Raw genomic sequence first — 24,442 nt, 5'->3', positions numbered from 1 at the left:
TATATAGTAGGATTCATTGCATACAACATAAAACCAAGGAAATCAAATGTAAGAAAATTATATAAACTCTTTTACAATCGAATGAATGAAACACCACCTTCTCATACATTTGTTAATTAGGGAAGTAAATAGTGAAAGAAGCATGCATCTCTCACAAATCAACAAACATCAGGTATTTATTTTATTTCATATCACAGGACAATTTTGTGTCCTGAGCCTTACTAGTACCGGAGTACAGTAATATTTGTTATCAGAAGTGATCAGAATAAATTAATTCTGTATCATAACTTTACAGAATGTTATTTGCACTATGAACTGCTATGTCCAGACAATGATAAACTGAAACATTTAATTCCAATAAGTCCATTTATTAAGTTGCACAGAAGCTAAAACAACATATTTACATACCATTCAGTCTTGTTTGTCTGTTTGCCCGAACTCGTAAAAATGTCTGCAAACAGAAGGGAAAGAAGAGAAAGGAAATAATGATTAGATTATAGGGAGACATAATGTTGTGTTTACAAATGCAAATCTAGCTGCCCATAATGGGATTGCTTTGGATGCTGTGGGACAGCTCGGCTGACCCTGAGGGCTGCAAACATTTACACCTACTTCTCTCTTGTTTTCCACCTCCTCCATGTTTGTTAGCTCTCTGCGACAGCTCCCATCGCAACAGTTAAAACTACCAGCTGCGCGGAGCTTGACTGCATTTCCAGATACTGTACATCACGACAAAGTGAACGTTGTGTCTACAAATAACTACGGATGGAAAAGGATTGAAAGTGGCGCCTGTATCGGCAAACTCCACTCATGTCCGCCGCCATGTTGGCTTGTTTTGATCATGTGACCGTGCTGGAAACGGAAGTGGGTGGACGTCACTTGTTATGTCGCTGTTCGACCGCTAGGGGGAAGCAACGAGTTTCTGTGAGGGCGCCCAGAGACACTTTACAGCAGGGCTACTCAATTAGATATTCAGGTGGGACAGATTTTCAAATATTAAAATGCTTACAGCCAGTAAATAAAGTAATGGAAAATAAATCAGTAAAAATAAATTAATAAATAAAAAATACATTTAGATTTTAAATAAGTAGTTTATTAATTTTTCTATTTTAAATTCCGTCCTACATGACAAGGGCAAATGCACAAAATAAAATAATGAAAACTCCAGTCAGAACCTATTTTTCTCCTAACTTTTAACTTAAGAAGGTCATATCAAACTAAACTTCTCGATGTAGTGCCTCCTCATTTTATAATCTTTAAACACCGCCACACACTCATTGCATATTAAGCACATCGGTTTGGTGCTCGAGTGTGACAGCAAAATAAATACTTATCAGTCCAGTCGGAGTTAAATCTGTTGTCAATTTTGCATTTTGGGACAAAGAGCAACATTTTTGCTAGCGCTACTCTTACAAATTCAAACCACAACAACACACGCTGGGGTTAATATTGCTAGGCAACCAAGTGTTGCATTCCTGGTCTGCACAACTGTAGGACTGTAGGCTACTTAATGAGGAATGACTGAAGGGTCTTGATTAATGTCTTCATTCTTTTACATAAGCAGGGTCACATAGAAGTTGGTTCTGGGCCGCATGTGGCCCGCGAGCCGCCATTTGAAGAGGCCTGCATTACAGGTTTCCCATGCAGATAAATAGACGGACAGCTATTTTTAAACTATTATACAAACAATCTATATCAGCTGTAATTTAAAAATAAAAATTATTGAAAGTTTCAGGTTAAAAAAAAGTTGTCTTGTCTCTGCGTTGTAGACAAGTTGCTTTAAATTGTTCCCTTAAAGCCTTGCATTGCATTCAATCTGTATGTTATTGTACATTACCAGTACTTTGTCTGTCTATTCCAATTTCACATGGGGTATCATACAATAAGTTGTAAAATGCTCATAGTAATTGTTCTTTGTGTTACTTTTGTACCCGGAGTTGTGAAGAGGTAACACTGTCTGACAAGTGTAGTGAATAAATGTCTTGTTTACATTCATTGGAGGACAGAACAAACAAAGACAAGTACTTCTTCTCTTATTCTACTGAAAACTGCCCACTTTTATTACATTTTTTCACAGACAGTCCTTATAAAGGGAATCAGTAGATAAAACTAGAGTTCATGGTGAGTCAGCTATTCAAAGTATTTATTTTTGAACCATCTGAGATATTCTTTTACCATCATGGTTTGCAAACATGAAGCACCTCAGCTCAGCCCTTTTTCTTTGAAGGTTGTAAAGATATGTCAAAAATGTTGAGACCCACAAGTTAAATCTTAACACATTTAGATTTATGTGCTAATCATATGATTTTAAAATTAATTGCAATACACTTTCCTATCAATACTTACAGTTTAATCAAATCCACAGTCATTTATTCTGAAGTGGAGTGAAAGTAAAAGGATCTTAAGATTGTACTTGTCTAAGTGTACTTTTTTATGTTGAACCACTGGAGATTGATGGATAAATTATTAATTGTTCATTTTTCTAAGAATTTCTGGAACATTTGGGGTCTTTAGCTGGTTCATGATGCCTGAGGGAAATTACCGGCATCATTAAAAATAATGGTTTTAGTAATAAAAGTACAGTATCAGAAATTAATTGAGGTCAGTTTCAGCTGTCCTTCCCACCTCTTTCTCTTGCTGAATGTACACCTCAGGTCTACAGGGATTCAAACCCAGAGGCCTGCTTGTCTTTACTATATGCTGACTAAAGCATCAGCACTCATAGTTATGGATATCCTGTCTTTGACACCGCCTCACTCCTCTCAGGGAGAGCCGTCAAGCAGTCAGGCCTTCACTCTATCCGAGTTGCTCCTTCCAATCCCCCCTTCTCTACTTTCCGACACTTGAGTTATTGGCCTGCACTGGCTGCACATCACTGCCACAACCTTATCATTATGATACACTCACTGCATGGCTGCTGATAGGTCAGGTTTTCAGAGGAGTCGAGAAGGTGGAGTGCACTCAGACCGACTGGCAGAGACGAGGTGGCAAAGTCTGCCATTATGCTTTATTTTCAGGGTGCTAAAAAGAGTCACCATTGACTTAATCATTTGTATAATATAAGGTGATTTCAGCAGTTTCACTTAATGAGAAAATCTCCTTTATTGCTTGAAGGTCTTTATGAGCTGTGTCATCCTGAACGTATGGATGTAACGTCTGCATGGACTTAATAGTTCTTATTTTATGGTGTTAGGGGGGAAACCCACTTAACCCTGAGATACATCATGGCCAGAGGAATAACCCGAACAAACGTTGATGAATAGAAGAGATAAAAGCAGTCAGGGTGACATCTGAGATTTAAGGAGATTGACCTGTTAGTCAACTTAACTGCTGAGAAGGCATAAAAATCCCAAATCTACCTTATCATTGTGCTGCACGTTGTCCTATGTCATAATCCCAGAAATTCATTATTTAATTGAAAGCAACATGGAAGTCTCATGATTTCTTACTTTGTTCATCCAAAACATCAACGCTGAGAATGTGCCTCGCATTTTTTAGCTCCAACTTTCTCTGACTCCTTACTGATGACAGAAAGGCGTTGGAGTTGTCACCACTGAACATTTGTTTGATTAAGTGGATTCTCACCACTGCTATTTTGTAGTTTAATGATTAATTCTAATAAAACGAAGGTTTTATGTTATTGTAATTGATAAGTTAAAGATCAGATCGTAATCTGGCCTCCAAACATGTCTGTTTACGGAAATATAGTTAAGATGAGAGGTAACAACAAGATTCCAGAGAATCTCATTAGCATGAGAGTTGTGTCACATACCATAAAACAGGGTTGATTAACTAAACATATTATGCTTTAAACCATAGTTTAGACAGACAGCACTGCACTTGGAAATAATAAACAAATGTAGATCATTTCAATTAATTTGAGACAAGGTGCCTTACTAGAAGAGAAAAGCAAAAAAATTCAACCCAGACTGATGGAAGCAGTATATTTGTAAGTGCCTGTGTGTGACCTGGTATCTGTCGGAGTGGTGGGCGTCCTCTGATGACAGGGGTGAGACCACTGGAGACTCTCCCTCACGCTTGATGTGCACCGACAACAGCATCGACTGGAAAGACAGAGAAAAAAAACATCTTAATATGAAGATGATCTAATCACGTAAACCTGATGCCTTCGATTGGGTCAACTGCCGAAATATTTAACCCTTTATTGGGCACTCAATGAAACACCTTGAAATTAGACATTTTAACCTAAAATTGCTCTTCTGCTATGTACTAAGACCTCCACTCTGTTGTTACATTAAAAAAAAAAAAAAAAAAAAAGTTTCATGCTGAATATGAAAGAAAACGATGTGATCAAATATAGTCACTTGCCCCATAAAGGGTTAAACAGTTTGACAAGTAAATTCCTTTCACAAAAACAGGTTTTATTCATTGACTTCATATCCTAGAAGAGGACATAGACATGCACAGAGGGTTGCTGTTCTTTATAAACTGAACAAATGACAGATGGAGCTCAGTGGTACAAGCATCAAAACTTTGGATGTATTTCAGGTGTAGTTTAATTTAAAACCAGTTGTTTAAAAATGTTTGAAGAGGTGGAAGAATCACACACGTGGTATGAAACGTTTAACATCAGATGATGTTCCTGCATAAAGAACGGAGTCCGTGTGTTTGCTTTGCTGATATGTCTCGAGTGAAAGCAGTTTGTTTGTAGAACACATAAAAAAAAAAAAAAACACAAGTAATGACTGAAAACTGACAGACGGTCAACTGAAGAGTGCAACGGTCAATTGAAAGCAACTTTTCTCATTACAGCTGATTGTAAAACACTGCAACAAAGTGCAAAACCAAATTTATTAATATTTTCCAAAAGAGTATTTAAAAAGAAAAGCAGGACTTGGAATCTTTACCCTTGGAGAACTTTAACAGTGTTATTGCCACAGATGCTGAGAGCGACACGCCGTTGACGACGACTATAACATGCCTGACTTTGTCTATAAAATCCCTTCCACTGATTAGAGGTAATGTTTATGAGACGTTAAGGGGAGTTGGAGAAGAATGAGAGATCAGGAGAGGAAGCTTGGGGAGAAGAGAAGAAAAGGGAGGAAGGGTAAACATATGAGAAATCAGAGTGGAACTGGCTGACATTAGAGCATTGCGCCTGCCCATAAATCTGTCCCACAACCGTTTGGACACAGGCTCACACACACACACACACACACACACACCAGTTTAAAAGAGTATCCTCTCCTAACCCACTCTGTGACAAAGACAGCCGAGGGAATTCCTCAACTTGATGAGGAACAAGGAGATAAGATGGGGAAAAAAACAAAAATGAGAGAAAAGGATGTAATTTCACTTTTTCACAGCTAAGCTTTGACACCGTTGTTGCTCTGTGTGTGTGTGTGTGTGTGTGTGTGTGTGTACTTGTATTTTTCTTGGTGCCCGCTTTTTTTTTTTTCTTTTTTACAAGGCAGCTATGAAATATTTGTATTTACAGTCGTCTCCTATTAATCAAGTGGAAAGGGGCAGAGCAGAGGCTTAAGTGCTCGACAGCAGTAATCTAATAATAATATGTGAGAAATGACCAACCTCCAGTGCTGCCACAGTAAATTGGACATTATGCATGGTGCTTTTCTCCCTCCGTGTGAGCGTGTGTATGTGTGTGTGGTCCCATTTTTTTTCCTTTTACTTCTTTTATCCGGGTTTAAAAAGGTCAGGAGTCCTGTAGCTGGAGGTGTTCTAGGAATATGTTTAAGTTTTATCATTAGAATATGACATTTAATGGTATTCTACAAAGAGATTATCAATATAGGTTTTCTGCATTATCCGGTTTTAAAAACCAGCTAATTAAATCAACATGCAAAAATATCAGTGCCAAAAGGACTGCAGTTAGGTGAGTCACTGCATCTACATCTCGGTTTTCTATAATGTGTCTCTGATGGTAAAATATGAAAAGTATCAGGTCTTACAGATATCTCGTTTCCCTTCTAACCTGACCACCTTATCCTGGCAAGTGGTCTCGAAAAAGACATAAGTACGTGTTTTGGGGTTAATCCCTGGTGTAACAGGGGTGGGTTGTGCATACCGGGCAGGGAAAGACAACAACAGTCCCATGTGCTTCAAACTCACTCTCTTCATTCTACATGGCCTGCTGCTGAATACTAAATAACAGCAGTAAGATGCACAGTCACGGCTGCCAAGGAAGGCCAACGCTCACCCCTAAACCCTCCTCTACTTGCCTCATACAAGTACAAGCCCACCCACAGAGCTGTGAGCGCTGCCATAAGCCCAGGTCAGCATCCAAAGGTGTCGGGGAATGAAAATAAGTCGACAACTCTTGGGAATTCATGTGTGAGTAAGATGCATGTAGTCCTGCTGTGTCTGACTTTCAAAGTGGAAACAAGCACGGAAATGTGGATGAACTGAAGAGTCTGGTCGGGAGAACGGTGTTTGTTTGAGAAATAATTTTGTAGATTTTATCGGTGTTGAACAATTAACCAGATAAAGAGCTGCCTATGTGAAGAGCTCATCCAAAGAAGGAAGGAAATACAAATGGGAGTGAGATTAGATTAGGTGAAAAACAAAAACGTATACGTTAGATTGAGATGTGATATTTTTGTCAAGAAATGTAAACATAATTATATGTTACTAATGAAGATGGAGAAGGCACAAATAAAGTTTCAGGCAACAAAAAAACATAAACATAAAAAACATAAAAATGTACCTCTGAACTTCTATCAGATCATAGTACAATATGTGTACATTATCACTGCAAAGGGAAACTCTATACAGCAAAGTTTAAGTGCAGATATTTCTGGCGACGTCTCAAATATGACCATTTAGGCACATTTTAGCCTCAGATTTTAAAAGGTTAAAGTTTGAAAAATATTTGGTTGTACAAATGGATGGAATCTAAAATGAAATGTTTAAATCTTACAAAAATAAATAAAGCAGGTGGAGGCACAATGCAGAATCAACATCGATCCATCACGCTATTCTTTTTTTTACTCCTAACTGATCAAATCCATCTAAAGCTCACAAGGCTTCCACAACAACTGAGCTGGACCTTCCTGTCACTTCCACTGCCAGTATAAAATGTCAGAAAAAGGCCTTTTTAAAGGTCCCAGAGTGGCAGGGTCACCCTGGAAAAAGCTGTTTGATGGAATTGTACATCTTTTCGGTTGTGATTTGACATCATCTGTCTTTTTTCTCGTCTCCTCTGTCTTTTTAACCGAGACGCAGACTCTAATTGGGACCACTGCAGTACAATGCAGCTTGTTCCTACTGCCTGTTGGACCATGGGACACTGATACTGCTCTGTGTGTGCGTGAGAGACTAACAGAGAAGTCTAGTAGATGGATTGTTCTTAGTGCAGTAGAGAGGAACAGGAGCATCAGAGTCACAGCTCTGACAGGGATGGTGAGGACCAGCTGCTCATTTAATTGAAAGTCATTGTTAGGAGATTTAAACAGTGAATTATGCACACGGTCAAAGATATTTCGATAAAATATATGAAAAGATGAGGGTGATCTCACCTTGGGGGTTCCTGGAGTGGCGGCTCCATCCTTGGGCGAGGGGTTCTTACTGCAGCACAGAAAGAAGACAAAGCGGGATTTAGTGAGGACATATTACATAATTCAGCGCTGAGCTGAATCTGGGCTCTCATATTGTGCTTGTTCAGCAGTTTCCTGGGTAAAATAAGCAATATCTGTGAATTTTACAAATGGCTCACTCAAGACCCATTCACCAGATTCTTGTTAATGCTTTTGTTCACTTTCACCCATTGCTCTTCTGTTCTCCTTGACACATTATCTACCCATTCCTGCTATGAGAGTTGCAGGAATGGATGCATGACTTTAAAGCAATGGTTACTCAGAAAATCAGGTGTCTAAAGACTAAAAATATCTGCTGAAATTGGATGTTAATCATTGCACTCATGCAAAAACACACACATCCGTGTGTGTTGAAGCAGAAGACAATAGCCTTTGCAGTGATTCCTACAATTACTTTCAGTCTAAAATACACACACTGACAACTTTATTAAGTTCCATTGCTTGTTAACACAAATAGCTAATCAACCAATCAGATGGCAGCAAGTCAAACCCATTTAGCCATGCAGACATGGTTAAGAAAACTTGCTTTAATTGAAACCCAGGATCGGATTGGGGAAAGTGTTGGGGATTGGGGCATCAGATGGTGACAGGAGTTGGTGTAAACCATGTGAAGGCATGGATCCATCCTGCCTTCCATCAATGGTTCAAGCTACTGGTGCTGGTGGTATAATGATGTATGCGGTATTTTCTTGGCCCACTTTGTACCCTTTAGTCTCAGCCTGAGTCATTTTGCTGACGTTGACAACCCTTTTATGAGGACAGTGTACCATCTTCTGACGGATACTTCCAGCAGAATAATGTACCATGTCACAACAATTAAATCATCTCCAAGTGCTTTTTTCAACTTAGCAATTAGTTCACTGTAATCCAATGGGCTCCAGAGTCACCAGATCTATTTCCAACAGAGCAGCTTTGGGATGTGGTGGAACGGGAGGTTGTCATCACAGATACGCAGCTGACAAACCTGCAGCAACTGTGCAGAATTATGGCAGTTCTGAAGGTAAAAGGGGGTCTAACGTGCTTGCAAAGTAAAGTGGCCAGCAGGTGTAAAGGTGTGTAAGGACAGCAACAAGAAAAACATAAGTCTTTAATTTGTCAAAACTGTAATTTAATAAACAAAAGTTTGAAAAACATGAAAAATAGAAACAATGTTAGTGTAAATTTGTTTCTAAACTCTAACAAAGCTAAACGGTTATTACAGCAGGGAAATGCCAGATGTTATTCTGCATGAACTACAACAGCGTCATGGTGACAGTGTGTGTGAATGCGTGTGTGTGTGTACACATGTGCTTGGCCTGCTTGATGTGTGTCTGAAAGTGCATGAAGCTTTATTAGGAGGACAATTGGACAACAAACACCACAAACTCTTAAAAGGCTTCAGTTTTGTTTTCAGGAAGACTTGAGAAATTCCTCTGCAAAACAAACTCCGTTCGTCTCTTCAGTTCTCAAGTCAGTGAAAAAATTCCAATTCCGAAGAAAGCTCATGAAACTAAATGGTAAACAAACTTTTGTCACTGTTTTGTATGTGCAGGTTACCATCAAACCTTTATTTTTTATTTATATCTTGGTCAATCAAGATGCTGAAGATCATTTTAATTGAAACTAATGTTCACAGAAAAGTACATACCACAGATTTATCTTTTTGCTTTAAAAAAACATCTTAACTCAGAACTGTTCTGGTAATGGGGTGTTTGCATGTTCAGTATTATCAATTGGCTTGTAAAAATAATCTGGAAGATTGGGGGGGGGGGGGGGGGGGGGGGGGTGTAGCTGGAAAATGTGACACTTTACACTGAAAATGAAAGATGGAAAGTCAAACTGCATTAAACTGACAGGATTTTTTCCTTTCTTCTGCCACAAACTCAGACACTTGACATTTATTCATGTTACTCCAATCTGATGGCTTTCTCTGACACCTTTACCCACTCCAGTCATTCTCAATTGATCTTTTCGTCTTTCATTTACTTTCATTTCCATCTCTTTCTATTCTGTTGCTCCCTCGCTCTGTCCTTCAGCCGTCCCTTCTTTCTTTCCTCAAATGTCTCCAAGCTTCATGAAGCATTACAACAGGGCTTGACGTTGACATAGTGAGGCAGGGTTGTCATGTTTGGTTTGAGACCCTGTAAGCACCCCGGACCCTTGGACACAAGCAAGCACACACACTTTTAGACCCACACACACAGACGAACAGATATATTGTGGCAGATCATGGATGGAAGGATGCCTACAACTAAATCGAGTGCAGCCTTTAATCTGACAGCATGCCTCAAGACAACGGTTTTCCTTTTTCAATTGATGGATGATGGATGATAAGAATAAGAAGTCTGAATTATAAACCACTGAGTTGAAAGAAGAATTTAGCTAATGGTGCAAAAGAAGGCCTCATGAGCAAAGCCAGAGAAAACAACACCATTGACATGTTATAGCTGAGCAGAAATAAAATATGTCCTTTTTTTTTACCTTTTAGAAGTACTTGGGACTTTTCATCAACGTTGCACATAAATATCGATTTCTTTGACATAAAACACATTTGTTAGCTTCTTATGTGACTCCTCAGTGTAAGAAAGTAACCTTGATGATTCCATTGTGATGCCATCTTGGATTGGGCTTGTTGGCTGTAATTTATAACTAAACAGCAATTCTGTTCACCAGCAGGGTGGGTTAAATAAAAATCTAGCATCTGCATTTTCTGAAATGAAGGTTTGGGTAGTTTTAGGGTTAGAAATTAAGGACTTGTTTCCAAAAACAATTGTAACCAAGACAGCATTATATTGGTTTAAGGAGATGTAATTTAAACACCTTGTGATTGTCATGTCAGATTATTAGATTTGGTGCCAAATATGTGCAAAAAGTTTTAAAACTATGGCTCACAAATTGTGCATTCACTAAAAGTTTTATTTCTTTAACTTCATACACAGTTGGCAATGAAGTTTAGATTTGTTTGTATCCATACTTGTCCACCATGATGACGCCCACTTTCGGCATCTCACTAATGCACAGCTGGCCACAGGCTGGCAGCATACTAAACATTTCCCTGGAAAAAATATAAGTTTAAAACTTACCCTGCACAGTTTTCAGCAGCTAAGTTTCCTGCTTCCCTTCTTCTCATGATTCCTAACATTTCTACTCTGCTTCCACACAGAGAGTTTAGTTAAAAGTTAAGTAGATGGCAGATAAAATTTGGAATTCATGATTTGGTCTGTATACAAACTACATGATTAGGCAGGAACAAAACTAGAAATGGTCATGGATTACGCATATTTACATTCATCTTTGATCCCAACCTTTTCATATTATTTCTGCTCTACATAGAACAGCAGTCCACAGAAACCACAGATTAGGTGTGTGATTAGGTGTATTGTAGGTGTAGGTTACCACATCATGTTGTGCACAGTGGATTTGTCCCACTAAGTTTAACATTAATTTACCATCTGTGGCTAACTTTCATGTTATTGTAATAGCAAAAGATGTTTTAAAAAGCAATTCCTGTGATGTTTGCCCCTGTGGATGCACTTATGCATCTGTATATTGCCTTGTAACTGTGGGTGTGTGTATGTATGTGTGTGTTTTGGCCGCTCCTCCACCAACAAAGAGAACAAACATGGGTGACACAGTCAAGCTGCCGTGTAATGCAGGGGAATCTGCCAACATCCCCCTCTTCGCAGATGCCTTTTACTCCTTTTTTTCTATCTCTGCCTCTGTCATCTCTCTTTCTCCTTCTTCCTCTATCTTGCTTTTATTCATTACCTGGAACCTCTGCAGAGGCATCAACAATAACAGCCACCTCCACCTGCTTGTTGACACTGTCAAACTGCGACAAGAGAAGGAGGGAGAGGGAGAGAGGACAGGAGTTGCATGCCTGCCACGATGGGAGAAAATTGCCACAGTGACAGAGGAGGCTGATGGAGAGATGAAAGGAGAGGGAAAAAGGGGGGAAATGCGAGGTGAGAGAAAGATGTGGCGAGGGAGGACGAGCGGGCAACACAAAAGCGGAGAGATGAAAGAAGACAGAAAAGCAGAGAAAGAAAGAGAGGGAGCGACAGGAGAGCTGGTGTGCTGCCGCCTCTCCTCACGGCGTGCACACGTCTGCTCGCACGGTTCCATGAATCTTCAATGGCGGGGGGGTTACAGGGCCTGGAAATTCCAGCTGGCTGTCATGTCGAAGAAAAGGAAACGGGTGTGGAAATGAACAGCACAGAAAAAAAAAAAAAAAGAAAAAGAAAAGAAAAACAAATACGCCAGACATGCTGGAGTTAAAAGGAGGGATGAAAGATGCAGTTTAGAATGTGTTGTGGTTATGTGGCATGTGTGAAGACAAGCGTGAACTGAGGGCATGTTGGCGCCTCAAACAAGTAGTTCCTGCAGTCCTCCTGCGTTGGACAGGCGAGTTGCTTATGCAGTCTGAACTAGACTGTCTGAAGATGGGGTTCGAAGTTCCAGAATCATAAACAGGAAGTGGTCACATAGTATAGACATAAACATTCATCATCCATCCATTGTTTGTACATTTATTCCAGTGCAGAGTTGTGGAAGGAGGGATCCCAGTGGCTACTAGGTTGGCCCCATGTCCAGTTAAGCCAGTCCATCACAGGGCCTGATCAGTCACAATTTGGAACACAATTAAGTAAAACATCAGGAAACCATTTCTCAGGACTACATCAGACGTCAGTTTGTGTAAAACTCTGATCATGCCATTTAATTTTCTTCAAACATCAGTTTATGGGAATCATTTTTGCATCCAAAGCTGCTCACTCATTTAGCAATGTGACTCTGCACTGACATTTTGGGGCTAATTAGGGACAAATTAATAAAAAATAGAAGAATCTGCAACTAGGTGCACTGAGTAATAAAGTGCAAACTCTGTGGCTTTTCAGTTACTTCGACAAACTGAAGCGAAGTGTGTGAATGTAGAAGAGAATTACATTTTCACCTCTGGAAGGCAAACGGTTGGATACAACCTCCTGTCGAGTGTTACCTGCAGTAGTGCTGCAGTGTGCAGTGGACTCTGGAAGTGATTCTGAAGGATGATGCATATGCATCTCATGAGGAAACATGTAGTAGATCTATTTTTTACAAATGTGTCAAACTCAAAAGTGTCGGAGTAAAGACAGAAATTGTGAGGCGGCAACGTCTTTATGTTACTCCTGCTGCATATAAAATTGTTTAGGCAAACACGTTGCAAACCCTTCAACCCATATTGTGTTTTTCTATTCCAAACTCTGAAGTTCTATTAAAAATAACACTTTTTTAATGCTAAAGCCTAACCAACCACAACTGACAGCAAAGTTAAAAAAATGACACATTACTGAGCAAAACTGGGCCAGATGGAGGACAAACCTCTCCTTCTTTTGCATTAGAGTCTGATGTGTACCGATATTTTCCTCCCCTAATGTCTAACAGACACGTGTAAAGTGAAACATAAGGAAATAAAATATAGTAATGGAAATATGGAAAAATAATGTGCGTAAAAATGTTATCATTTTGAGTGTGTGTTTCTATGTAATGCAAAATGTGATGTAATTAATTTAAAAGTATATTTAGGCACGTAATGATATTGTAAACATGAATTTAATGTAAATTTACACGTTTTGTTCTTACCTGGAAATGCAGTACACTTTGCCGTTTGTACCAGCTTTCCTGCTTAATATTGTGAAACTGTGTTGGATCTTTTAAATTTGACCAAAAACAGGTGAATTGTCTTAATTTCTGTTAATTTTGTTTTGCAAGATAATAATACAATAATAAAAATCACACAAATCAGCCGGTTGTGGTAGTTTGATCAGTGATCTGTGAGCAAATCCACTCAATAAAACTGTCCATCCAAACTCCAGCCTACACAAGAAGAGAGATCGGGTTTGACTGACAGCCTGTTACATCCGTTCCCTACTAGAGGGGTGACAGCAGGAGTGACATAAAGATGAATAAGTCTTTTGTTGGTGGGAGTTGGGCAGGATGGGAGGAGGGAAGAATAGAAGGATGGTTCTGAACTCAGGATACTGATTGCTTTTTGCCTTTTTGTGTCATGTGGTTGAAAGGTGGGGGCTTGGCCGAGCAGAGGCAAATTGATTACGGTGAAGAAGGGGGGAGAAGAAGAGCAGAGGCATGAAGGGAAGGAGGGGAGGGGGTTATGCAGATTACTTTGCCCCCCTGAGCCACCTGACATGTACAGGGCATGATAGATTTCCATTTGCCAAACTCCCTGCTTGTGCGTGATTTCCATGTCCGTACAGGAGGCGAGACCCAGCGAACAAGTGACAGAGAACCGCGTGACAAGAGAGGACGGGTGGCAGTTGTAATCAAACACACATACATTTACATGCAGTGAGGAGAGGAACAGGAGGGGAAGGAATCTGAAAACAAATAGAAACATGCACGTGAACAGATATCTAGACCAGGGAGATGGTGGTGCACAAAAACACACACACCTTTATTTCCATACGCATAGCTCTTTCATTCAGCAAGCGCTGGGTGTCATTAAAGGCAGATTTACTACAAATTGGGCCAAATTCCCACTGTCACTTTCAATGATGGCAGCTACCATGCAGAAAGCCAGTGAGAGGGAAAGACAGAAGGTGTGTGTGTGTGTGTGTGTGCATGATTTAGCATGCAGTTGCTTTTGTAATACAACATGCACAAAACACTGCCTTTGCTCTGTGCTCTCTTTCCGTTCACTAACTATCAAACTCGAAAGAAATGGTGTGTTTCCTGCACGTTAAAGAACACACAAAGTAATTCCCTGTCTCCATCCTTTCCCTGCTGTCCTCTTTTTTTTTTTTTTTTTTTTATTCCTCCCAGTGCATCTACGGGTTAATGGCAAGTAGGTAAATCAGCCAGGCGTGACGCGAGCCGCCATCCCATCTCACCCAGGGATGACGCGATTTCCTTAAATAACTGTGTGGTAGTGAAAGAGGAGAGGTGAATGTGGGTGGACTGAGCTTCCGCGGGTTAGAATCCAGAGGGAAGGACAGATTTCTAAACTTTATTAATAATTGAAACACAAACACACCTTGTCATACCTATAGTTGATGAAAAGCTCTTAAATCAATAATTTTCAATCATGTTTTGATCTTTTTCCTCGTCAATTTCTGCCCAAACGTCTCGCTAATCTGAGAAAACTTTGTAATGACGGGCATAGGATGTGGAAAGTCTGGAGACTTTGAGTAACTCTCTGCATGTTTAGTTTGTTTCTATAATGTCTTTAACAATACAGATAAGAAAAAGCAACTTTCATTTAAGGGAAAGAGTAGAAAGGTAAGTAGGTTTTTAGGATTTTAAATGTAAAGTGCTGGAAAGATAAAAAAAAAAAAAAGAAAGATGAAGGACTCATACAGACGAAAATCGGGGGTGAGAAGAGATGAAATAGTAGAATTGGAGAAATGAGAGGAGGACAGATGAATGAAAAAAAGAATCAGATGATGAAGATGATGGGAGAGACAAAGAATAAAGATGACAGCTGCAGTGTTTAGACGCAGAGGGACACAAGCTGTGTAAATGTGGGGAAAATGAAGTGCGATTTCCACAAGGGGTGACACTATCTGGTGCCCTGTTTCTACAGGTTAATGGGGGCTATCATAAAGCTGGGCCACTAGGGTGGACACTGGGTCACACACAAACGCATCCACAAAGAGGCTATACATACAGATATACAAACACACGTACACACACACACATACATAAACAGCCAGGCATGTGGTCAAGGTGAAATATGGATCCTAATGGTTGTGTCCCATCGTTAAAAGGGCTTAGAGTTGATTTATCTGTCATAAAACGGCTCGTGCAACTGCCACGCGGAGAAGAAAGGGGTGGCGGTGACCTTGAGGTCACAGGTTTGAATCCAAACCCCCGTAGGAAACACTTAGCGTTACAGTGATGGCATGCCTCTGCTTTTTATGCAGATTTACGGCAACCAAATCTCAGCTCTGAAGAAATATGGGTTGTATAGATGGACAGAAAGGCTGAGCAGAAGTGAAGCCAACGTCCCACCCAGCTTTATGTAGGACGTACGGTCTGGTTCTGTTTAGTTTGTTTGTTTATTTCTTGCAAATCAACAAGCTTTAAAACAATGCTTTTCCCCTATAATACACATTAAAACTATTACATATAAATACTGTATCTGGAATGATTCAGTTTTAACTGAGACATCCTCTCAGTGACTGTATGCAGGTGAGACCTACCTCAGGCATATGGCAGCTAGCCTCTCTATTTCTGTTTCCATGTGTTCCTGAAGCTCTCCGGGCCGGAGCAGCACCTGGCAAATGGGACAGATGGGGGCCTGACTGTCATACAATGACATCTTCTTTTTACCTGGACACAGCAAACACAGAAGAAGAGAGAAAAATCAAAGTTTAAATGAAGCAAATAGACAGAAGATTCCAGCAACTTTAGCATAATGTCTGCTAGATTTAAACCGTGTTGATCTTTTTCTCCAACGTGCCAAACATTTAATGCACATGCATCAGATTTCTGCATTGCACACACATACACACACACACACACACACACACACCAAACATGGAACAGAGCACTGTACAGTCTTCATTGTGTAATGTTGCTCTCAGGTCAAAGCAGGGGGAGGCTGGGGGGAGGCTGGGGAGGTGGGGGAGTTAAAGAAGTGTCGGCCATGGATGAGATAATGCTGTATGGAGTCTGCCAACACTAACTCACTCCATTGTCCTTGATCAGCAGGGCAACAGGGTGGGGCCCACCTGTTTGTGTGTTAGCATGTGTGTCATTGTGTGTTTAGGGATATGTGTGTGCAATAAGAGTGCGTTTTGCACCACGTAGCCTTTGAGCCTTTGTGTTTGTGTGCGCATGTGTGTGTGTGAGTGCAAAGTTTACCTTTGGGTCTGTTTGGGTGGGCTAAAAATAACAACTATTGAAATCGTATTAGTGCTTAAAGTTGGAGGACACTTCCTGATTTCCTCTATTCAACCAATCAAACAGGCTTTTTTTAGCCCACAAACAAAAGGCCCCGCCTCAGTCAGGACATCCCGTTTAGACTGCTTGTCACCACGGCAACAAGGTAGAGGGAGTCCCTCGCTGTCTTTTCTCTGGTGTTTTTCTCCTTCACACACACTTGAGACCACATAGAGGTACATGTAACCCACAGAAATGTGCTTCTTTGCCAGCATATTTATCTGCAAGAGGATTGAGGGGCATACACACATTTTTCTTATGATATTGTGTGTTTTTATATGAGCCTCTTATTGTCCTGCACTACTCCTCAACAAAGCCCAAAGTGCTGGATTTGTTTTAGTGGCTTTAAAAAATGGATAAGCGGTCAATCATTTTCTCTTTGTCTTTCTTGATTTACCTGCCCCCCCCACAAACACACACACACACACACACACACACACACACACACACACACACACACACACACACACACACACACACACACACACACACACACACACACACACACACTCCCCTTCCTTCTCACAGTATTTTCTATAGCATTCGCAATTTTTGTTTTTCTGCTCCCTACAGCTTTTTTTCCTTTTTCACCCCATTATGCTTTCTTAAAATATTTTTCTCTGAGTTCTTGTTTCTCCATCTCTTTAAACTCCACCCCACCTTTCCCTTTCCACAAACACACCACCTCCAGTGCAATCCTCTCTCCCCTTTATTGCTTTGACAAGATAATTTGAGTCATGCTGAAGCGGTTGCAATCCAGCGTGGCAAAGAAAGAAAGATCCGATCTCTGTCTGCAGCCGGCGCAGCATCTTCGATTCCACAGACGAACACATTCCTACAGGATGCTGACACAATCATGTGCCACCGTGTGCTTATTTCAGGCTTTTGTAATATCAGAAACTATTTCTTTTTAGTTTGCATAGTTCGAGATTACCGTATGAATTTCAATATGAGCCTGTTTTCTTTTTAACTTTTAAATATTCAGGAAAAATTTGACTTTCTATTGGTTGACTGATGGAAAAAAATGGGAACGACAACAAAAAAGCAGCAATGAATAGAAGTAAAGAAAAAACTGTTGGAATTTTTATGTGACGTGATTTTGGCTAAACTTTCCGAAAACCAAAAATATTATACCAGGAGATGGAAATTACTTGCTCTAATGGGAGAGCAGCCGGAACAGAATAATACAAGAAAAAAAAAGAATAAGAAAAGTACTTTAAATTAGAAATTGGATCTGCTGTCAAAATAACAGCACCTTGAAGATGCATAGCTCACAACAAACTTTTACAGTTTAGCAACGTGACCGCTTTTCACAACTAAACCTTTCATTTTTTCTTTTTCTTTCTTTTATTCTTGCTTTTGAACTAAAAGAAAATAAAAAAACAAGGTGAATATTTGTTACAATAAACCAAAAGAAATAAGCTTTCAAAGTTTGAAAAGCGTTTTGGAAGAAGTTGAGCATTTATTTATACAAAATGCTTTACAAACAACTTAAATGATGACACTTTCACGGCATCTCTGATTAATATTACAAACAATGTCCTATTACAGTATCACTTACACAATACACACTTACACAATATATCATAATACACAATATACTTTACTTTAAACAAATATCATAATTAGCTTCATATTCTTTAATCTTAATATATTATTTAATCTTTTTTCTTTGGTTTCAATTTTCCTATTGATTGCCATGTTTTTATTTCCTCACTACAGCTTTTCCAGAGTTAAACTCCTCTTGTGAAAATATAATGAAGTTTAGCGTTTCTTCTCACAGCTGGATTTTTGAACATCTATGTTCCTCTGAGGCTGAATTTAATCTCCCTTAACCGGAAAACCACTTTTAGATACTGTTTGGCAGAGGATCATTACCTCATCAAAGCGTGAAATAGGAAAGTGATCCTAAAATTGGAGCCTAATTCAGTCAAATGACTCACAAGATACAGGAACCACTGCTGAAAAACAAGGATGTCCACTTCGGGTCCTTGAAGACCACCACCCAGATCTGAGTGCCCTGCTATAACACACCTGATGCAGATGAATGGGCCATGAACAGGCTTGGGCAGAACTTGACATCACTCTGTTGGGTGGGGGGAGGGGGTCTCCATTTCTTTTTAATAAGGTATTTCGGTGCAGGGAAACATCTAAGACCTGCAGGGCAGCAGCCTTCAAGGACTGACAATGGACATCCCTGGTTAATGTAAAAAAAGCTGGCGTCATGGAGCTAAACTTAACATCTTGCTATGTCGATACACCAGAAGAATGTAACTAGATCAGTGTTTGCAAAAACTTAATCTGTTTATCTTTTTTATTCTACTTTCCTGCTATTATATCTGTAAGTATCTCTTCTTCCTGAAGTCTGTGGCTTTCCCATGTTTGTCGTTACTTTCTTTCATCCTTTAAAATTCCCACTCTTTTCTTTTTCTTCCATTTTTCCTTTCTTTGTCAAATGTTCCCAGAGGAGAAGTGAGTGATAGGGAGGGGTGAATGGACAGATAAATCCAATGGAGGAGGAGAAGAAAAAAAAACAGAGAGGGGGTGAAGCGTGGATGTGATGCAATGTTGCACATCAGGCTTGTCAGCCCCTTAAAGATGATTAATGCTGGGGTAAGACACACATATGTGTGAACCCACATGTCCTGCTTTGGACCTCACTGCTCAAACACACACTCACCCTGCGGCAGAACAAGGGAGCATTTAATCTCAAGAAGCACAGGGAAGACACCAAAGTCACAGGAGAGATAGGGAGGGGGGAGATGGAGGATGGAGGTGAAAAGACGGCTGGACAATAAGAAGGAAATAGGCCTGACAAGACTTTTTAGTGGTGAGATTCCTCAATGAAATACTGGGTGGATGGATGGATGGTTGGATGGATGGATGGATGGATGCATGGATGGATGGATGGATGGATGGATGGATGGATGGATGGATGGAGATGGATGGAGAAAGGAGAGAGGTGTGGATCCCCCTGACAGCCATGATGGAATATACAGTAAGTCTGATCCCCCCTAAATGTGCCAAGATGGATCGTCCCATTTCTCTTTCTCTGACTTCCTTTCCTTTCTCACACAGCCCCTCCATCTATCATGGCTTACTCTGTCCATCTCCTTTTCCCCTCTTTTGCTTCTTCCTCTCTCTTTCTTTCCACTGTCACCACTTTTTACCATATTCCCTCCATTTCATCTCTGCTACTTGATCCACTTGAAGACGCTCACTGGATTTTGTTCATGTCAAAACACAATGAGTCACTCAGCTGATAGGAATCGCATCCTCTGACTTTTCCTGTCCTCCATCTGATTTATTTACTGCTGGTGTGGTACTAACATAACACTCAAGCTTCAGCGTCCGGGACTGAGAAACTCACCCAGTGAGGAAGCCCGAAATTGTGTTTCCTTAAATGGTCACTAGAAATTTGTTCCAAAATAGAGTTAATCTACACGGCAACATTTAACTCGAAATTCTCAGATGTAACTATGTTGCTTAATAATTTAGCAAATTAGTACTTTGTTCAATCCTAAATCGGAAATATGAGCTTTTGTTAGACTTTCAGTCAGAGTTTTGGAATTCTATGAGCACCAGTGGACCATTGGGAAAAATAGCATTTGCTGTTGCTTATATGGGTAAAAAGTTGCCCATTTAGAGTGCAGTTCTTATTATTAGCCTCTAAACCTCTCAGCAAAACACAAAAAAAACCCAAAAAAAAAACCAATGGTAAATCCCTGAATTAATTGAGCTTCTATACACAATAAAAGAACTGTAATCAGATTTAATTTTACTTGTCTATCGCTTGCTGGCTTACTGTTGCTTAACTTCAGTGTTGCTATTTGTTGTGCAGTACCAACCTTCTTTAGTTCAACATGTACGTCTTAAGAGCAAAGTATTCCTAAAAGAGATATCAGACCAAGTGCAGAAAGGGAAATACAAGTATTTTAGTATAAAGTTGCAGCCTTTTTTTGTTTTTGAGTGAGATTTTATTATTATTAACGATCTGTGTGTCATTGTCTTATGTTTGATGTGTATGCTGGTGTGAACTCTCATGCACTAATAACATGCCTCAGGGGATATGGAGTGTAATTTGTGTGTGAATTTGCATTGTCCTATGACGCCTGACTTCAAACAAGGTACACCTTGTGGTAAAGATGGCTGCCGCGGAGTGGAGTTCTTTCATCTATGTCCTACAACCAGCTGCAAAGGTGAAGAGATAAAACCAGCAAGACCATAACTTCCTGATAATAACATAAAGCCGTATAGATTTATTTGTAAATGTTTACTTAAATTAAAATGAAATATGTCCTTGGCTAAGTGCTCGTATCATTAAGTAATTAGAAGAGTCACACAAACAAACATAACTTCACGGGTCATTACAAGCAACAGATGGTGAGGAGGAGAAAACTGGATCACGCGGAAGAATGGAGCACAAAGAGGTAGTCTTTTCGTTTCCCCCATCCCTTCATTCCTTGCGTTTGTGTTGTTTGACTTTTTGCCCTTGCTTTCAAACATCCTTATATTCTTCCTCTCCTTCCTGCTTTCTGACAGCAACATCCTTATATTCCTAATTATTGCCACTCCTCTTTCATCACTGCTTCCTTCATACATTAAAGCACTTTCTGGTCTTCCTTCTTCCTGTCCTTCTTTTACACACCGATCTGAAAAACAATAATGGGATACTCTGGAAAATCTATTTCCATCTACAGCAACTCTGGTGATGATAATTTGTCAAATATCATGGTGAAACAAGTTTAATCCCTGTTAACACTTTAAGGAGCATTCCTCATCTTCCTTTATTTTGAACTTTTTCTCCCCTATGTCTCACAGGGTCTGTCTCCCTTCTCCCCCTGCCACTTTAACCCAGATGAAGTGGGAATCAATAGATTCTAGATAGCGCAGACTTCCAGTCACAGACTACAATGGGCTGAGGTAAAAGGCCACCTCCATAGAGGACAGGGATTGTCGGCTCAATACTCACTCTCAATAGGGCCAGAGATAAAACACCATTTGGGGTGTCCTCATGGCTCAATGGGCTAAGAGTCAAAGCATGTGCTCACAACACTGCAGGTCTAAATCCCATTAATGACCTGTGCTGCGTGTCATCCCTTCACTTTTATCTTGCCTGCAGTCTCTCAGGAGCTGGACATACAGTGCTGCACGAAAGTCTTCGGCCAGCCTTCATTGCTTTATACTTTGCATCAGCGACAACTTACCAAAGAACCGATTTAAAGCTGTATTCTACAAACTTTGTTACCAGAAGCTTATTTTAATGATTATTTGCTCCCATTTCTTTAGTTTTATTTATAAAAAATACCAAAGATATAAATTGAATGATATAAAATTGTACTTTTGTACTAACAAGGCAATTTCCACGAAGCTATAAGTTGAAAACTGGATAAATGGAGGCCAAAAAAAATGTGTTAGGCCTTAAAAAGTATCGATGGCAGATGGAAATGGTCTGAAAGTGATGTCCAAAAAACGGACAAAATCTAGCAAAGACCAAAGATATGCATGTAGACCTTTAGTTGATCCAACTGCTGTTCACTGAAGCCTCATCAGAAACACTTTCCAGAGAATAATGGCAATCAAGTCATTCATGAAGAAGGGATAGAGGGAAATAGGCTGAGGTATGCCAAACGACATGAGAACTAAACTGAAAATCAGTGGCAATTGGTCTGATGGAGTGACATAACCTCCCAGGGCCTGGAACTCAAAATCATTGGATCAGTATGGGGTCACCATGACAGACAATGGAGGAAACAGTAGCCAGCACCCCAGGAGAGTTGTAGAAAGTTCCTCAAGACACCTGCAGAACTCTTTCAGAGAGGTCCAAAAGAGTTTAGGCTGCAATGAAGGCTAAAAGTGGCAAGACCAAATATTGACTTTTAGCCTCATTAGAATTGTACAAACTCTGTTTTCGCGTCACATGCTGCATTTCTGTTCACATTTGTACACAGAAATAAATCACTGCACCCATTTTCCTGCTGGAATATAAGAAAAGTGTGGATGGATTCGGACTTGTGCACAGTACTTCAGGTGTATATTGAAGCTTTACTCCAACCTGCAGTCCATTGAAATTAGAAATGTACTGATTGAATATTTTCAGCTGGTTTAAAATGTGTTGCTCTTTCAAAGGAGGAAAGGAGGAACGTTTACTGCACAAAGAAGGAACAGAAACACTTGACTTTCTGTGAACTTGATCAATTTCTTTTATGTCTTTTCTTTTATATCTTCTGTAAGGAATTGAGTGGACTTATAAATTATAGACACAATCAGCTAATGAGTGCTGAGCATGTAAACTGGATCTAAACACGACAATAAGAGTCAGATAAGAGAAGAGCCAGATTTATTGGCTTGCAAACACACACACACAAAGGATGTTTGTGGGTGACACTTGGGTTTGCATTCGTTCTGCGGCAGGCATGGTTGCAAAAAAACACCGGCACATTTCCCAAATGGAATTACAAACTGTCTACATGTAGAGACTGTTTGTCTGTCCTTGAACAACTGTCTTCTCCTTATGCGACACACACACACACACACACACACACACACACACACACACACACAGACTTCCATTCCCCTACCTTGTTGTTCCCCTAAATGAGTTTTCTGACATGCATCAAGTGTTTATGCCTGCTACCTCTCTCTTCTCCCTCTCCCCTCCTCTTTATCCCCCCCCCACCCCTCCTCTCTGCTTGCCCAGGCGGTTAGCTATAACACCCGCCAACATTGGTAAACAAGGAAATCTCTCAGCCGCAGCCCCGCGCGTAACCGCATTACCGCGCCCGATAACCTCTTCAAATAATGTGCGATAAGGGGAATTTGATTTGATTCACGAAAAGGGAAAGAGGGCCACTTCTGCTCCCCCTCCAATCTCTTCCTTTGGCTTTTCTTTATTTCTTTTTTTTTTTTTCCCTCACTCCCCCCGTCTTCTTCTCTCCTTCTTTTCACTTAGCCCGAGGGTCCGGGCCTCCTCCTCCTGCCACATCCTCCCCTTTTCCACAATGACACTATTGCACATCCACAATCAAATAAATCCCGTCGAGGTGTCAGCCTTCATTTTGACTTGCCCCTGTCTTCTAACCGACAAACGTATGGCGAGGTGAGAGAGGCCCTGTAAAGCCATCATCTCCATAATGGCAAATATGAGCCCTAAAGCCCAAAACCAGGGGCCGTATTAACACAAATAGGACTGGCAAGGTGTGTGCGCCTCCAAGTGAGGTAATATCGTTTTTTTTTTTTTTTTTTTTTTTTTTTTTTTTAAGTGAGCTGTGATCTAAGCAGGCTAGACACTGATCTCTGGTTATGTGTGTGTGTGTGTGTGTGTGTGTGTGTATGGGAGTGTGTGGTGTAAAATAGATGAGGCTGTGTGGCTCATTCGGAGGGCATTTGATGAAATGGAACGGGGGTCAACTTCAGTTTGCCACCCAGGCTGCTTTGCGTTAGTCTGTGCATGTCTGCGTTTCCTGTGTCTGTGGGTCTCGTGCGTGTGTATGTGTTTGTGTGTGCATGCAGACTCACTCTCTGACAGTGATGCATGGTGCTTTTAAATAGCACTCCTCCACGCCCTGCTCAAAACTCATCACCAAGCTCTTTCGCTATCCCTCCCTTGCTCCCTGGGGTTGTCACTTTTAGAAAAGCAAATGAAATGTCAGCTCAGTGGAGAGAAGGGATGAAGAGATGGCCGGATTGAGGGATAGAAGGGGAAAGGTGTGTTTGTCTGGGTGTGTGTGTGTGCGTTAGTGCGGCTGTGTTTGCTGTCCGTTTCAGTCAAGAGACTCAAAATATTTCTGTGTCTGAAGGAGGAGGAGAGTGAATAAAACAGAAGATAGATAGAAGATGCATTTATCTTACTCGGACAGGACATGTTTTACGGTTAGCATATGCAGAACAGTCATTCTGTCACTGCAATGTTTGCAACCTGGAAACAGCTTTTAAGGAGTACATTGAATTAT

At 40.4% G+C, this 24,442-nt stretch overlaps 1 protein-coding gene across 3 annotated transcripts in view; it reads right to left on the bottom strand.

Moving 5' to 3' along the window:
• rnf220a (ring finger protein 220a) overlaps positions 1–24,442 on the bottom strand; it is a gene marked incomplete at its 5' end in the record, with an annotated part of 158,099 nt that overhangs the window by 30,089 nt on the left and 103,568 nt on the right. For 2 of the 3 annotated variants that reach the window (XM_079244439.1, XM_079244440.1), the window contains 4 exons: positions 409–451; positions 3,969–4,064; positions 7,497–7,545; positions 15,749–15,878. In XM_079244439.1, the coding sequence (XP_079100565.1) occupies positions 409–451; positions 3,969–4,064; positions 7,497–7,545; positions 15,749–15,878 (318 nt within the window). Of the gene's footprint in view, positions 1–408; positions 452–612; positions 831–3,968; positions 4,065–7,496; positions 7,546–15,748; positions 15,879–24,442 lie in introns of those variants that run through there. The other variant, XM_079244441.1, reaches the window with a different exon arrangement.

The sequence above is a fragment of the Telmatherina bonti genome, assembly GCF_933228915.1.
Source record: "Telmatherina bonti genome assembly, chromosome: 7".
Lineage (NCBI taxonomy): Eukaryota > Metazoa > Chordata > Actinopteri > Atheriniformes > Telmatherinidae > Telmatherina > Telmatherina bonti.
Note: the sequence above shows the minus strand (reverse complement) of the source record. Positions and strands in the feature narration are given on the sequence as shown.